At 49.1% G+C, this 16007-nt stretch overlaps 1 protein-coding gene across 1 annotated transcript in view; it reads right to left on the bottom strand.

Moving 5' to 3' along the window:
* Positions 1-16007, bottom strand: part of FBN3 (fibrillin 3) — a 128390-nt gene that overhangs the window by 101506 nt on the left and 10877 nt on the right. The window contains exons 6-7 of the mRNA XM_010828478.1: positions 11323-11364; positions 11004-11045 (exon numbers count right to left, since the gene is read on the bottom strand). Coding sequence (XP_010826780.1) covers positions 11004-11045; positions 11323-11364 — 84 coding nt within the window. The remainder of the gene's footprint in view (positions 1-11003; positions 11046-11322; positions 11365-16007) is intronic.

The following is a 16007-nucleotide window of genomic DNA, read 5'->3' as shown; positions in this document are numbered from 1 at the left end:
CCAGTCCATTCTAGAAGAGATCAGCCCTGGGATTTCTTTGGAAGGAATGATGCTAAAGCTGAAACTCCAATACTTTGGCCACCTCATGCGAAGAGTTGACTCATTGGAAAAGACTCTGATGCTGGGAGGGATTGAAGGCAGGAGGAGAAGGGGACGACAGAGGATGAGATGGCTGGATGGCATCACTGACTTGATGGATTTGAGTTTGAGTGAATTCTGGGAGTTGGTGATGGACAGCGAGACCTGGCATGCTGCAATTCATGGGGTTGCAAAGAGTCAGACACAACTGAGCAACTGAACTGAACTGAACTGAATGCAAGAAAAGGAAAATCTTGTTGCCAGATATTCAGCTGTCCTCAGTTGACCCAAAAACTCTGCTGTGTTTGGGACTCTGAATCAAGGTGTTACATCTGAACCTGCTCCAAGCTAGAGATTCTCAGAAAAACGCACAAGGCAGCATATCTTACAAATAATTCCTGAGGTCCTCAGCCCACCCAGGCATCCCTCTTTGTGGAGCCCCACTTTGTCCATGGGACCCTAGGCCAAAATCTAATGACTCTTCAGATCCAGCAGCACCTTCTTCATCTGTGGCTCCTCCCACGATCCCACCCCACCGAAGTTCCCCTCAGTCACCATGATGACACTTAGCCAGAAATTGGCACATCTTTTTCCATTCCTTCCTTTCCCTGCCTCCAGTCAGTTGCTTACATCTGTTGACCTTACCTCCTGAATGCCTCCCAAAACTTTTTCCAAAATATCTGCCCCAGAAATATAGCTGACAAAGAACCTGTGGTCCAGCATATACAAAGAGCTCCTACAAATCAACAAGAAAAAAAAGCAGGAACCCCAAGGGGAAAATGGGCCCCTCCCAAAGGATTATCTCCAAATGGCCACTGAATGGAACCATTTCTTGTGGAGGCAGCAAGAAAAGTGAAGAGTGGGTTTTAAAAGAAAATAACTTTCTGACAAGTACTAAGGAGACAGTTATAAGGACTTTGTTGCAGTGATGTTCATAAGAGTCAAAAGCTAGAAGTCACTGCAATGTTCATCAGTGGGGTAGTAGAGAAATGGAAAAGAGGATGGTCCTGTGATGGAATATTATACGGGTGTGAAAAGGGAACAAATAACTTCATCCATCTCTGTCTCTACATACATGGATCTCAAAAAGATACTGCTGAGTGAAAAATGAAGAACCTGTTTGTGATAATAGTGTGATACTGTTTATATAAATTAAACACTGAGCTGTGTTGCTTCCACATATATCTCTGCCTGCTTAAGTAAATACAGATCATGAAAGTGGTTGTCCTTGCTGGCAGTGTAGTGATTTTGCTCTGGGTGCTTTCATCATTCAAGCATGTCTCCCCACACTTGTCTCCCCACTGTAGCTCAGTTCAGTTCAGTTGCTCTGTCGTGTCCAACTCTTTGTGACACCATGAATTGCAGCACGCCAGGCCTCCCTGTCCATCACCAACTCCCAGAGTTCAGTCAGACTCACATCCATTGAGTTGGTGATGCCACCCAGCCATCTCATCCTCTGTCATCCCCTTCTCCTCCTGCCCCCAATCCCTTCCAGCATCAGGGTCTTTTACAATGAGTCAACTCTTCGCATGAGGTGGTCAAAGTATTGGAGTTTCAGCTTCAGCATCAGTCCTTCCAATGAACACCCAGGACTGAGGAGAGGGGCAGGGCACAACCTTTAAAAGAATGACAGAGACATAGGACATGATGAAAACTGGTTAGAACCAACTAGGTCTGAGATAGCAGAAGATCTGACTTCCAGTATTCCTTGAACCTCATCATATACTCATTGTAACATGTTAGCATCTAAATGACACACCCACCAGCACCATGATGGTTCTGAGGTCAAAAAGTGAGTGGTGGCCCAATTCCTGGAAATCACTGACCCTTCCCCAAAATAATTGGAATAATCCTCCCACTCATCAGCCTATGAAATTATCCAGCTCATAAAAAAACTAACCACATAATATTTTGAAGCTGTCTTTCTTGGTTTCTGAGATGGCTCACACTCTATCTGTGAAATGTGCTTCTTTCTAAAAAAAAAATCCACTTCTTACCTATCACTTCATCTCTGAACCATTTCATGATGAAGCAAGAACTTTAAATTCACTGGCAACAACCGTAGTCCAATGGCCAGAGTGGAATGCTACCTGATAGTCAAGGCAGCCAGGCACATCAGTGTGATGGAGGTGGCCACTGGGGCCAGAGGGACTACAGATGGCCCCAGTACCACCATATGTCCATCATATATAAAGAGCTCTTACCAATCAACAAGAAAAAGGCAGAAACAGCATAGGGGAAAATAAGCTTTTCACAAAAGGGAATCTCCAAATGGCCATTAAATTAAAAGATGCTTGTTATCATGAGTCGTCAGGGAAATGCAAGCTAAATCAAAATGCCATGTCACCTACAAGAACAGCTAACATGAGAAAGACCATACCAAGTGACGCTTCTGTGCTGCTGAAGGAGAGTAGAATAACACAGCCACTTTGGGACACTGGCAGGATCCACAAAGCCTAATCAACACCTACACTAGGAATAAACTGAAAGGAAATGTGGGACTTTCACTCTTGGAAAAACCTACAAGAATGTTCCTAACACCTCTGCTTGTAAGAACCCAAAACTTGAAACCATCTAAATGTCAAAAAAAAAAAAAAAAATCAATAAATTGTGGTAATTTCACAAAATGGAATACTATACTGTAGTGATTTTAAACTGGGGGTGATGTTTACCCCTGAGGGAACATTTGGCCATGTTTAGGGACATTTTTTGGAGAAGACAATAGCACCCCACTCCAGTACTCTTGCCTGGAAAATCCCATGGACGGAGGAGCCTGGTGGGTTGCAGTCCATGGGGTCGCGAAGAGTCAGACACAACTGAGCGACGTCACTTTCACTTTTCACTTTTATGCACTGGAGACGGAAATGGCAACCCACTCCAGTGTTCTTGCCTGGAGAACCCCAGGGACGGGGGAGCCTGGTGGACTGCCGTCTATGGGGTCACACAGAGTCGGACACAACTGAAGTGACTTAGCAGCAGGGACATTTTTTAGCTTCCCGGTGACTCAGACAGTAAAGAATCCAACTGCAATGCGGGAGACCTGGGTTCTGTCCCTGGGTCGGGAAGATCCCCCGGAGAAGAGAACAGCTACCCACTCCAGTATTCTGGCCTGGAGAATTCCATGGACAGAGGAGCCTGGTGGGCTATTGTCCATAGGGTCACAAAGAGTTGGACATGACTGAGCGACTAACACTTTCACTTTCAGGGACACTTTTGGCTGTCAGAGCTTGGGACATGTGCTACCACCATTTCATGGGTAGAAGCCAGAGATGCTGTTCATCATCCTACTTCTTGGACACCCCAAGAAGTATTCAGCCACAAATGTTAGCAGTCAGTTAGAAACTCTACAACCATGACAATGAACGAGGATTATGACCCAGAACAACGGGGAGAAAACTTGCCAATCCAATGCTGCCTGAAAGAAGGCAGAACAACCTGTCTGCTTTCATTTATAAAAAGTCTGAATGACAGGCAAAGTAGTTCTATACTAGTCAAACTCAGGTTAGGGGTTACCCTGAAGGGGAGTGGTGTGTGCAGCACGGGGACTGACAGAAGAAGGTACAGAGAAGACATCTGAGGATTGGTGACGTTCTGTCCTCGATCCATCAGGGTGCTACACAAGCTTGTTCACGGTGTGAAAACTTTATAACGTACATTTGTGACCTGTGCATTTTTTTTTTTTTTCGGCATGTGTGCTATATTGAAATAAAAGATTCTAAAAGTTGAATATTTTCCCTCTTCCTTCCACTCCTCTGCCCTTTGCAGGCCTTAACAACTGTGCCCTGGGTGATTGCCCCACTTCTCCCCAGCCCGTCCTCCAGACAGCAGCCAGGAAAGTTCCTCCCTGCTTTGAACTCCACCATGGCTCCCTATTGCCCTCCCCCAAGGTTAGATCCAAGACTTTAAGGACTTCCTTGGCGCCAGTGCTGCTTCTTTGGCAGTCTCCTATCCACCTCGTCTCTCTGCTGCTTGCACCATTAAGTTAATGAGCAACGCAGAACATACGGTTCAGACCTCTGGGTCTTTGTACCTACTGTCCTCTGCCTGACTGCCCTGACACACTCTTGCCTTCCAATATTCCTTTGCTTCAGAAGCCTCCCCCAGCTCTCATAACTGGGGCCAGCTGGCTTTTGGACCAGAGAAGATTTTTTTTTTTGGCCTTGGCTTGCAGGATTCTACTTTCCTGCCCAGGAGTCTCACCTGTGCCCACTGAAGTGGAAGCGTGGACTACCAGGGAATTCCCCCTGAGATTATTTTTCTTCTAGTCAAAGCACACACACACACACACAGGCACACACACACACACACACAGTCTGTAAAATACAACAGAAGGCATTGAGTACTATGTGAAAGCCTTGACCCAATCCTCAGAATCTTTGTCTCCAGGGAAGCCCCACCCCTCTGGGACGCTCCAGGGTAGGGGTGGAGGGTTTGAGAAACTCCCCGGCTTTGCACAAAGACCACCCCTCCCCCAGTGGTAGCAAAAGGGGAAGTGGGGTGAGGTGGGGAAGTTTCCAGGGAGGTAAATTTAGGTCAGTCCCCCACCCATCAGCTCACGTCCCCAGTCTGGCTCCCGGGCAGACCCCTGGGAGACTCAGCCAAGCCTGTCTCCTGCTATCTGCTGCCTCTCAGCCTATATACCAGGCAGGCTCCACTCAGAGCCACTAGCTTTGCACAGACAGAGTCACTGGCTCACTGCCGGCTGAGCAGGAACACACTGCCCAGGTTCCAGCCTCAGCTCAGCCATTCACAGGCTGTGTGACTTTGGGCCAGTGCCCTAACCTCTCTGTTTCTCAGCTGCCTCACTTGCAAAAGCATAAGAGTACCCGCCTCACAGGGCTGTTGAGGGATCTGATAAGTTCGTTTAAAATAGTGTCTGTCGCTTAATGTCCCATAAGGGTTTCTGGTTGATGTTATTTTTAATAGATGAGAAATGGAGGGCAGGCCCTGCCTTTGAGAAATGGTCAGTAAAGGCCACTTCCCCCTCCCCACTCCTTGCTTTCCTCCTGCCCCAGGAAGATGTGAAGGTCAAGCTCAAGGTCTAAATTGATCTTTCAACTCTTGACCTTCAGCCTCAACTGTCTAGCAAAGCTGCTCAGTGAGCCTCCCCCGCCTGGGTGCTGAGGTGGCCCCTAGCAGTTTTGGTGGGGTTGGTGGGGAGGGAATCCTCCTCCTCTTTCCCACTCCCCCTACAGAGGCTGGCCACCATGGGGCCTCCTACCACCCCATGCCTCTCCCCTGGGCTGACACCAGGGACCCTGCACCTCCACCTCAGACACACTGAATCTCCAGCGCATGCCTGGATTCTCCGGGCCAATCTGGCCTCTTCCCTCCCAACCTGCCTTGGCCCTGAGCCTACCACCACCACCGCCCCTCACCCACTCAGGGACACCCACATGGCCACCTGGCCAGAGAGGGATACCAAGCTAGTTGCACAGTCAAGGCCTGCCCTGTGACCTCCCTCCCACCCCCATCTCCTTCCTCCAGCCTCCAGACACCCTCATCTCAGGAAACAAGCCTCTTTCACTCTGTTCTCCCCGTGCACCGCCCACGCTGAGCCCCGTGACCCTCCAGATTGCTAATCAGAGCTTGATGCTCTCCTATAAAAACTGGCTGTGGCTCCACTGAGTCTGAGCCCCAGGGCTCCCAAGCCTAAGAGGACAAGGCCCCCTCCAGCAGCCCCCTTGGGTCACACTGGGCTTTTGTTTCAGTGGAACCCCCGTGGCCCAGCCCCCTGCATCCCTACCCACTGTCCTCCTCAGCTGAGGGACATTCACTCCTTGGGAAGGTTGTCCTTACCTCCTACCCACGTCCTGGACATCCCATTCTCACCCCCACACCCAACCGCTGCACTGACCTGGAATTACCAAGGGGCCTTCTTATTAGCTTCGGCTCACAGGTCCCAGAGAAAAGCCCCTCCAATTAACAGTGGCCCCAAAACCCCAGGGGGCGGAAATAAAAGGGCTGATTGGAAGGAACCGTAACTTTCTGAAAAAGTGTCCAAATTGTGACAAGGAATTCATTTGAACAAGATGTGGGTTATAATTGAAACTACAGCTAATTCTTGAAACACATTCATTGGACTTTTGGCAAGGAGCATTCCCTTCATAAGCATCCTCCCTTGGACAGCAAGGAGATCAAACCAGTCAGTCCTAAAGGAAATCAACCCTGAATGTTCATTGGAAGGACTGATGCTGAAGCTGAAGTTGGCGCCCCAATCCTTTGGCCCCTGATTCAAAGAGCCGACTCATCGGAAAAGACCCTGATGCTGGAAAGATTGAGGGCAAGAAGAGAAGGGGACGACAGAGGATGAGACAGTTGGATGGCATCACCGACTCAATGGACATAAGTTTGAGCAAACTCTGGGAGATAGTAAAGGATAAGGAAGCCTGGTATGCTACAGTTCATGGGGTCTCAAAGAGTCAGACGTGACTGAGTGACTGAACAACAACAAATTTCCCTCACAAATTTGTATTTAATAGTTTAGTAATATTCCTGGTGGCTCAGATGGCAAAGAATCTGCCCATACTGCAGGAAACTCAGGTTCAATCCCTGGGTCAGAAAGATCCCCTGGAGAAAGGATAGGCTACCCTCTCCAGTATTCTTGCCTGGAGAATTCCACAGACAGAGGGACCTGGTGGGCCAAAGCCAATAGGGTCGCAAAGAGTCAGACACAACTGAGCAACTAACACACATACTGTGTAATATTCCAGAAGTCATGTAAGAATGTGAGAGTTGGACCATAAAGAAGGCTGAGCTTGGAAGAGTTGATGTTTTTGAATTGTGGTGCTGGAGAAGACTCTTGAGAGTCCCTTGGACTGCAAACGAGATCAAACCAGTCAATCCTAAAGGAAATCAGCCTTGAATATTCATTGGAAGAACTGATGCTGAAGCTGAAGCTCCAATACTTTGGCCACCTGACTCGAAGAGCCAATTCATTGGAAAAGACCCTGATGCTATAAAAAATTGAAGACAAAAGAAGGGGGAGGCAGAGGATGAGATGGTTAGATAACATCACCAACTCACTGAATCTGAGCAAACTCCAGGAGATAGTAGAAGACAGAGGAGCCTGGTGTGCTGTAGCCCATGGGGTCTCAGAGAGTCGGACACGACTTAGTGGCTGAACGACAACAACAGTGTAATATTTTAATAGCATTCTGGAAAAAGTCATTTTGGGGGGAAATAGACACACACAAGGAAAACAAAACAAAACAAAAATACCTGGGGGGCTATTGTGAGTTGAATTGTGTCCCCAGCAAAAGATAGGCTGAAACCCTAACTTCCATTACTGTCAGTGTAACCTGATTCAGAAATAGTGTTTGCAGATGTCATCAAGGCAAGAGGAGGTCACCCTGGAGTAGTGTATGTTTAGTTGCTCAGTCATATCTGACTCTTTGCAACCCTGTGGACTGTAGCCCGCCTGGCTCCTCTGTCCATGGGATTTCCCAGACAAGAATTGAGTGGGCCCTAAATCCAATGACCAGTGTCCTTACAAGGGAAATTTATGGACTTCTCTGGTGGTCCAGTGGTTAAGAATCTGCCTTGCAATGCAAAGGATTTGCAGGATTGATCCCTGGTTGGGGAACTAAGATTCCACACGACACAGCACAACTCAGCCCAAGAGCCACAGCTAGAGAGCCTACGTGCTGCAACAAAGATCTGATGCAGCCAAGTAAAGAAATAAAAAAGAGAAATCTGGACACAGAGAAATAAACACACAGAGAAGTGAGGACAGGCAGAAACTGGAGGGATGCTCCTGCAAGCCTAGGTCTGTCGGCAGCCACCGGAAGCTATAAAGAGGCAGGAAAAACATTCTTTCCTAGGGCCCTTGGAGGTAGCATGGCCCTGCCAACATCTTGATTCCAGACTTTGAACTTTCAGAACTGGAAGAGAACAAGTTTCTGTCTTTAAGCCATCCGGTTAGTGATACTTTGTTACTGCATCCTCAGAAAAACTACACACAGGTCTTTGGGTCTGATTGTTCTGGTGTTTTGAGTCATCTCTCCCTGGAGCAGCCAATCCTTCCTTTGCCCGTGGCCCGCTTCTCCACTCTTTCTTGGATTGACCAGCAAGTCTTTCTTTGGCAATGACTTATCAGCGTTTTTGATCCCCATCCCACAGTCTCTTCCTTCTCACCAGGCTGCAGGGCTTTTCATATCATTTTGCAGTGGAATTGCATTGTGCTAGCACTGTTTTGCAGAGAAGGCAATGGCACCCCACTCCAGTACTCTTGCCTGGCAAATCCCATGGACGGAGGAGCCTGGTGGGCTGCAGTCCATGGGGTCGCTAAGAGTCGGACACGGCTGAGCGACTTCCCTTTCACTTTTCACTTTCATGCACTGGAGAAGGAAATGGCAACCCACTCCAGTGTTCTTGCCTGGAGAATCCCAGGGACGATGGAACCTGGTGGGCTGCTGTCTATGGGGTCGCACAGAGTCGGACACGACTGAAGCAACTTAGCAGCAGCAGCATTGCTTTGTGGATTGTTTATAATATCCTGCAACCAGAGGACTGATTCCTCTGCCCTCCCCACTCTCCCCAGAGAAAGTCATGTTCCATGGGTGTAGCTCATTTCTGGGGAAAAAAAAAAAAAACAAACAAAAATCCTGGAGGTTTGGGTATGAGATTATTTCCTCTATCATCAATTTAGTAGTAAATAGCCTTCATATTGTGACAATTCTAATGTTTCTCCACATTTCAAAACTACCCTCCTGGCAGACGTGACAGCTCTAGGGATCTTCCCAAAACTGCATCCAGAAAGGTGGATGAGGGACTTCCCCGGGGGTCAGGTGGCTAAGACTCTGCACAACGAAGATCCGGCATGCCACAGCTAAGAGCTGACATGGACAAATCAGTGCTGTTGTTGAGTCACCAAGTCTTTGTGACCCCAACCCAGGGATTCAACCCGTATCTCTTGGGTCTCCTGCGTTGGCAGGTGGATTCTTTACCACTGAGCCACCCGGGAAGCCCAACAGATACCATATGATTTCACTTATGTTTATGGAATCTAAAATATGACATGAACGTATCTGTGAAACAAAAAACAGATTCACAGACACAGAGAACAGACTTGTGGTTGCTAGGGCGGGTGGGGTAGAAGAGGAACTGAGTGGGAATGCGGGATTTGCAGATGCAAACTAGTAAATATAGGCTGGCTGAACAACAAAGTCCTATTGTGTAGCACAGGAACCTGTATTCAATATCCTGTTGTTCAGTCCCTCAGTCCTGTCCGAATCTTTGCAACCCCATGGAGTGCAGCACCCAGGCTTCTCTGTCCTCCACTATCTCCTAGAGTTTGCTCAAACTCATGTCCATTGAGTCGGTGATGCCATCCAACCATCTCATCCTCTGTCACCCCCTTCTCCTCCTCCTGCCCTCAATCTTTCCCAGCATCAGGGTCTTTTCCAATTAGTCAGCTCTTCATATCAGGTGACCGAAGTACTGGAGCTTCAGTTTCAGCATCAGATCTTCCAATGAATATTCAGGGTTGATATCATTATCCTATGATAAACTATATTGGAAAAGTATATATATATATATATGAATGAATCACTGCTGTACAGCTGAAATTAACACAACATTATAAATCAACTATACTTCGATAAAATGAATTTTAAAAAATACGATGGGGTGTGGACATGGCAGCTCTTATCAAAGAATAGTTAATCTCCTTAATATTTAAAAAAGAGTTTCTAGGTGTATCTTACCATAAATTTTTAAAGCCTCTATAACTATAAAACAAACAAACAAAAAAAAACTAAAACAAGAACATTTTTCCAGGTAAAGAATATAGAAATCTACCTTTTTTATTGGGAGGTGGTGGTCCTCTCAGTGGGGCTGGTAGGACTTTAGTTCCCCTGACCAGGGAGTAAACTAGGCCCTTGGTGGTGAGAGTGGGTTGCAGAACCGCCAGGACGTTCCCTTTCTTTGTGGGGGAGGGGCAAGAGCCACCTTTTAAAAACGGAGAAGATGCTCAGCCTCACCCTTTTAACCTCTCAGATTAGCAAAGTCTGATAGTGCTGCCATGGTGGAGGTCAGGGAGCCTTGTGGCAATGGCTATCAAATTTCTATCCTCACACATGCCCTGACTAGCAATTTTACTTCTACGAATTTGTGGTGATCTATTTAACCCTGACTCAACCTCACCCCTGCACCAGGTTACTCGTTATACCATTGCTCAGATTAGAAGCACCCTTCTTGCCCATGGATAGGGGACTGGTTCCCTCAAAAAGAACACTGTGGAAGGGACTTCCCTGGTGGTCCAGTAGCTGGGATTCCAAGCTCCCAATGCACGGAGTGGGGGATGGGGGTGCTGAGTTCAATCCCTGGCCCGGGAACTAGATCCCACATGCCTTAACTAAAATTCAGTGCAGCCAAGTAGATATATAGATACATATATATACATATATATATATATATATTTTTTTAAAACACAGTGGCAAAAGCTGCCCAACTCTGTGGCTTTATTAAAAACCCTTGACTTGACACTGTAAATTGAGGAATTGGATAGTGCGTAAATTATCTCTCTAAAGCTATTACCAAAATAATAATAATAATAAACCAAAACACTCTTTTCCAAAAAACAAAAAAGAACAAGAGATTTCTTTTTGTACTGTTATCAAAGCACTCTTAAAAGTATTACATTAAAAAAAAAACAAGATTCAGGGACTTTTGTGGCAGACCAAATGATTAAGACTCTGAGCTTCTATTGCAGGTGGCACGGGTTCTGTCTCTGCAACAAGAAATTGAAGTCAAGAGGCAGAATACAGAGGGAGAGGCAGAGAGGAAGTAAAGTCAAAAGAGTCTTCAGTTCTGCAAAACATCTTTTGGGACCTGGAAGGATTCCCCCTTGCTGCAACAAAATGGGGATTTTCAATGCACTTGCTTCACAGACAGGACTGCACAGGCTCATCTCTGGCACCAACCTGGTTGTGCAGCTCAAACCAGTGAACGTGGGGCCCTGGGAGCTGAAAGGGCCAGACTGGTGCTGGAGAGAAGCCAGGTACTCTGAGCAGCTGGGGCTTTCCTGATGGCTCAGACAGTATATTTATCTTGCCTGCCTGCAATATGGAAGACCTGGGTTCCATCCTTGGGTTGTGAAGATCCCCTGGAGAAGGAAATGGGAATCCACTCCAGTATTCTTGCCTGGAAAATCACATGGACAGAGAAGCCTGGCAGGCTACAGTCCATGGGGTCGCAAAGAGTTGGACACAACTGAGCAATTAACACTCTTTGAGTACCTACCTTGCCCTCAGGTGAGGACACAGGCACCGAGCCAGGAGGGTGCTGGGGTGGGGGAAGGGGGAGGGGAAGCAGCAGGATAAGAGAGGAGCTGGACACTGCTCTGGTGGATGGGGGCAGGGGAGAACGTGAGATCCAGAGCCCCTGAGCAGGGGAAAGCAAGGCTGTCCATGCTCAGACACACACACGCAGATACCTTCACAGACAGACTGACACCAGATGGACACACACACACCTAGAGACACACCCAGACCAATAACCAGAGATACACACAGACAGACAGACAGACTTCCAGACACACAGAGAAACACACAGAAACTCAGATGGACATAGAGACACACAGACACACCCAGCAAGCCCTCTTTCTAAGTCTTTCCTAGACAAAATCTATATCTTGTCTGGCCTCTCCTCATCCCCTCTGCCCTTAATGAATGTTTATGAAGCACTGCTGTATGCGAGGATCTGTTCTAGGTGGCAGAAGGTGGGTTTGATTAAAGAATCAAGTGGTGGGGGGCTTCCCTGGTGGCTCAGTGGTAAAGAATCCACCTGCCAATGCAGGGGACATGAGTTCGATCCCCGGTTCGGGGGAGGATCCCACATGCAACTGAGCCCGTGTGCCACAACTATTGAGCCTATGCTCCAGAGCCAGGAGAACTGCAACTACTGAGCCCCTTGCACAGCAACTACTGAAGCCCTCACTCCCCTCAACTAGAAAAGACCCAGCACAGCTGAAATTTTGTTGTTCAGTCTCTCAGTCGTGTCCGACTCTCTGCAACCCCATGGACTGCAGCACGCCAGGCTTCCCTGTCCTTCACAATCTCCTGGAATTTGCTCAAACTCACGTCCATTGAGTCGATGGTGCCATCCAACCATCTCATCCTCTGTCACCCCCTTCTCCTCCTGCCCTCAACAGCCAAAAAAAAAGTAAATACATAAATAAAATCATCAATAACGTAAAAAGAAAAAAAGGAATCAAGGGGACCCCATGGACAAGCAGGAAAAGTATTTCAGCAGAGGAATAGCCAGTGCAAAGTCTTCTCCTCTCCCCAATCCTCCCCACCCTATCTCCTCCCCCAGCCCTGACTCAAGCCATTTGGAATGGGGTAGAGGGCTCCCTCTAGGATCCCCCCACCCCACCTAGCCTGATTATCTTCCATCCTATAGAAGAGGATCCACGGGACTCAGAGAGGCTGTGTCACACACCCAAGGTCACACAGCATGAACGTGGGCTCAGATCTGTCAGAACCGAGGGCCTCTGTCATCAGGAAGAGAAGCCCCTCACTGAGGGCAAGAACCCTGATGGGCAAAGGCTGGGCCAAGGAGGTCAGTCAGCCAAGGGCTTGGGACACCTATCCAGTGTGAGGAACTGGAGTGAGAGTCATGAACTGGATTCTCCAGGGCACGGAGAGGCAGTGACAGACACCTGTGACTCCAGTCCTTGCCCCACCAGGCCAGGGAGCAGCAGCCCCTGAGACCACCAGAGTGGGCACAGAGTCCAAAAAATGGGTGATGGGGACACGTAGCAGGGGGTGTGGGTCTGACCTGGGTGGGTCCTCAGACCCTGGCTGGGTTGTGGGTGCTGATTTTGAAATCGTGTCAGGATCAGAGGGAGACGGGGTCTGACAGCGCAAGCAGGACTCTGGACGGGAGGTTGGGGCTCTGTCTGGGTCTTCTATTGCTACAGTGACAAACCATCAGAAATTTGGTGGCTTAAAACAATTCACATTTACTATCTGACAGTTCTGGAAGTAGGAACCAAAATGGGTCTCACGGGGCTAAAATCAAGAGGTCAGTAGGGCTGGATTCCTTTTGGAAGTTCTAGGGGAGAATGTGTTTCCTGGCCTTTTCCAATTTCTAGAGGCTGCCTGCCTTCTTCCTCCACCTTCAAAATCAACAGGTCAGCATCTTCCCATCTCTTTCCCTCTGACTCTCCTCTCTCTCTCTTATAAGGTCCCTTGTGGGCATTCCCTGTTGGTTCTTCAGTGTTAGGGACTCTGAGATTCCACTGTGGGTGGTGCAGGTTTAATCCCTGGTCAGGGAAACAAGATCCAATATGCCGCACAGTGAGAAGGGCATGGAAACCCACTCCAGTATTGTTGCCTGGAGAATCCCCATGCTATCCTGGCGGGCTACAGACCTTGGGGTTGCAGAGTCGGACACGACTGAGCAACTAACCACAACCACCACATACCATACAGTGATGATGTTGGATAATCCCCCCATCTCCAGATCCTTAACTTAATCAGCCATGCAAAGTCCCTTTTGCCTTGTAAGGTCACATATTCACAGGTTCCAGGGGTTAGGATGTGTGGACATCTTTTTATTCCGTCTAGCACAGGGCTCATTGTCCAGGGTCTAGAGTCCAGCCTCCAGGCCTGGCCATGATGACCCCCAGGGTCTGGAAAAGGCCACTGGGACCAGCCATCTGATGGCGGGGTGGGGGCACAAAAGGGACAAAGAAGCCCTCAGTTTATTACCTGGATCAGGTTTATGAGCCTCCCCAATCCTACCTTCCTGTCCCACCCTCAAGTACAGAGGGTGTGAAAGTGTGGAATGAAGGAGGCAAGGAGCTCCCCAAGTCTCCCTTCCCACAACCCAGACACCCTACATTGGACCCACCAACTTAGAAATGACTCCTTCCCCCTACTCTCACCACCCAGGACCTGGCCTCCTCTGATTCCCCCATATCCTGGCAATTTTACTGCTAAATCCCTCTGGAGTTCCTCTCTTCACTCCTGTCTACAATTTCCGGACCAGACCCCAGCTGCTCCTGCTGCTGTCCCATTTTAAATCTGATTGTGTCTAACTTCAAATCTGACTATGCCTTTCCCCAGAGAACCCTGGAGGGCCTTTAGTGACTGGTCCAGCCCTGTCCTCTCCTCACTCACCATTGGGCCTTAATTCAGCTGAATCCCCCTGGTTACAGATGTCACCTCTTCCAGGAAGCCTGCCCTGAACACTGCATGCTCACAGCTGGAGTGGGGAGTGGGTGGTCACAGAAGGGCAGGGAGTAATGGAGAAGTGGCCCATGTACAGAAGGTCCAGCTTGCATCTCTTTTTGCCAGGCAGAGCCCTTCCTCCAGCCTCCCCACTTCTGCCCAGAAAGTACCTCCCACCTGAAATCTCTCCCTGACCCCAGCCCACCCAAATCCTCTTTGGAGGACCTCCCCTCCACATCTCCAGGAACCTGCTGCTCCTCCTCTGGGGCCTGGACTGCCCCCATTCTACCAGGTCTCTGGTGTCATTATTAATCCAAATGGCTCTCATGTTCTGCACACCCCCAGGTGCAAGGTACCGTGGACATGACTAAGCGACTGAACAACAAAATTTTCACAATGCTGAGAAAAAGAGTATTGTTTGACTTTTCCTCATGTGCAAAGGAGCTCTTGGGCTTTCCCGGAAGCTCAGCAGTAAAGAATCTGCCTGCCAATGCAGGAGACAAGGGTTTGAACCCTGGGTGGGGAAGATCCCTTGGAGAAGGAAATGGGAACCCACTTCAGTTTTCTTGCCTGGGAAATCCCATGGACAGAGGAGCCTGGTGGGCTACATACAGTTCATGGGGTCACAAAGAGTTGGACAAGATTGAGTGGCTAAACAACAAAAGAGCTCTTGGAGGAAGGGGAGAGAATAGAAGGGTGAATATGGATGGTGGGGCAGAGGGGAAAGGGGGGCTCTGAGGACCAGACTGAGAGCTGAAGGAGAAGGATGCACACATTTGGGACAAGAAGGGACAGCCCAGCAGAGGGAACAGAAGGTGCAAATGCGGTGAAGCTGGATAGAGTGGGACAGCTTCAACCACGCTTGCAACAGATATCTGGCTCTGCTGTCCTCCCCCTTTGTGTGTGTGGAAATCAATCTCAGAAGATGTGAAGCAACTTGCCACTGTCAAAATAACCTGGGGTTCACCCATCTCACCCCGGGTCTGCTACAGGGAGTGATTTATTGTTCAAAGGTGAGCCACTTGCCTAGATGTCGTGGGGTTGGCCGGTGGTTCTGGAACCCTCTTCCCTTCAAACTGGCTACAGCTGGACTGCAAGTCTCTTAGATGCTGCCCAGGTGCTCACAGACTACCTCTGCGCGATGCAGGATTGCCCAGCATTCATGGCTTGCCCTGGCTCCCTGCCCCTGTGAGCCGGGGGCCACCTTGTGTTCCTCCCTACAAGAGGGAGCCTGGGGTTTTTCTGCCACCAACACTGTCCTACCTCCCCGCCTTTATCTTCCCAGCTCTGCCGCCTATCTCTGCACCCCACTGAACCACAGACTCACCCACCTGCCCTATAGGCCTCCCAGCTCGCAGGGGGGTTCCTTGGCTTCCCAACTCCGCAGTCGGTCCCATGAACCAAAAATTGGACCAGCTCAGCCTGAGAGGCACTGGGGGTGGCCTCCGAGGTCTGAGGTGGTGAGTCGGGGGGCCTTCTGCACAACACCCAGCGGTGCACTCAGGCGGGTCCAGGAGCGCATGGTGTGTCGGCAGATACACGGATGGATCAGAGCCGGGCCACCAAAGAGGACCCCGGAGGGTGCTGGAGAGGACTTGCAGAGAACGGAAGAGAAAGGGGGGCCGGACTGAGCGCGCAGCAGATGGGGGTAGGTTCAAAGGAAAGAGATACAGCACAGCGAAGAAACCTGTGGTGGGTTCAGGCTAAACAGCGCCGCAGGGCGGGGCGGGGCGGGTTGGGACTGGAGGC

Source organism: Bison bison, unplaced genomic scaffold, assembly GCF_000754665.1.
Source record: "Bison bison bison isolate TAMUID 2011002044 unplaced genomic scaffold, Bison_UMD1.0 scf7180017864492, whole genome shotgun sequence".
Lineage (NCBI taxonomy): Eukaryota > Metazoa > Chordata > Mammalia > Artiodactyla > Bovidae > Bison > Bison bison.
This window is presented reverse-complemented; position numbering and strand designations above follow the sequence as displayed.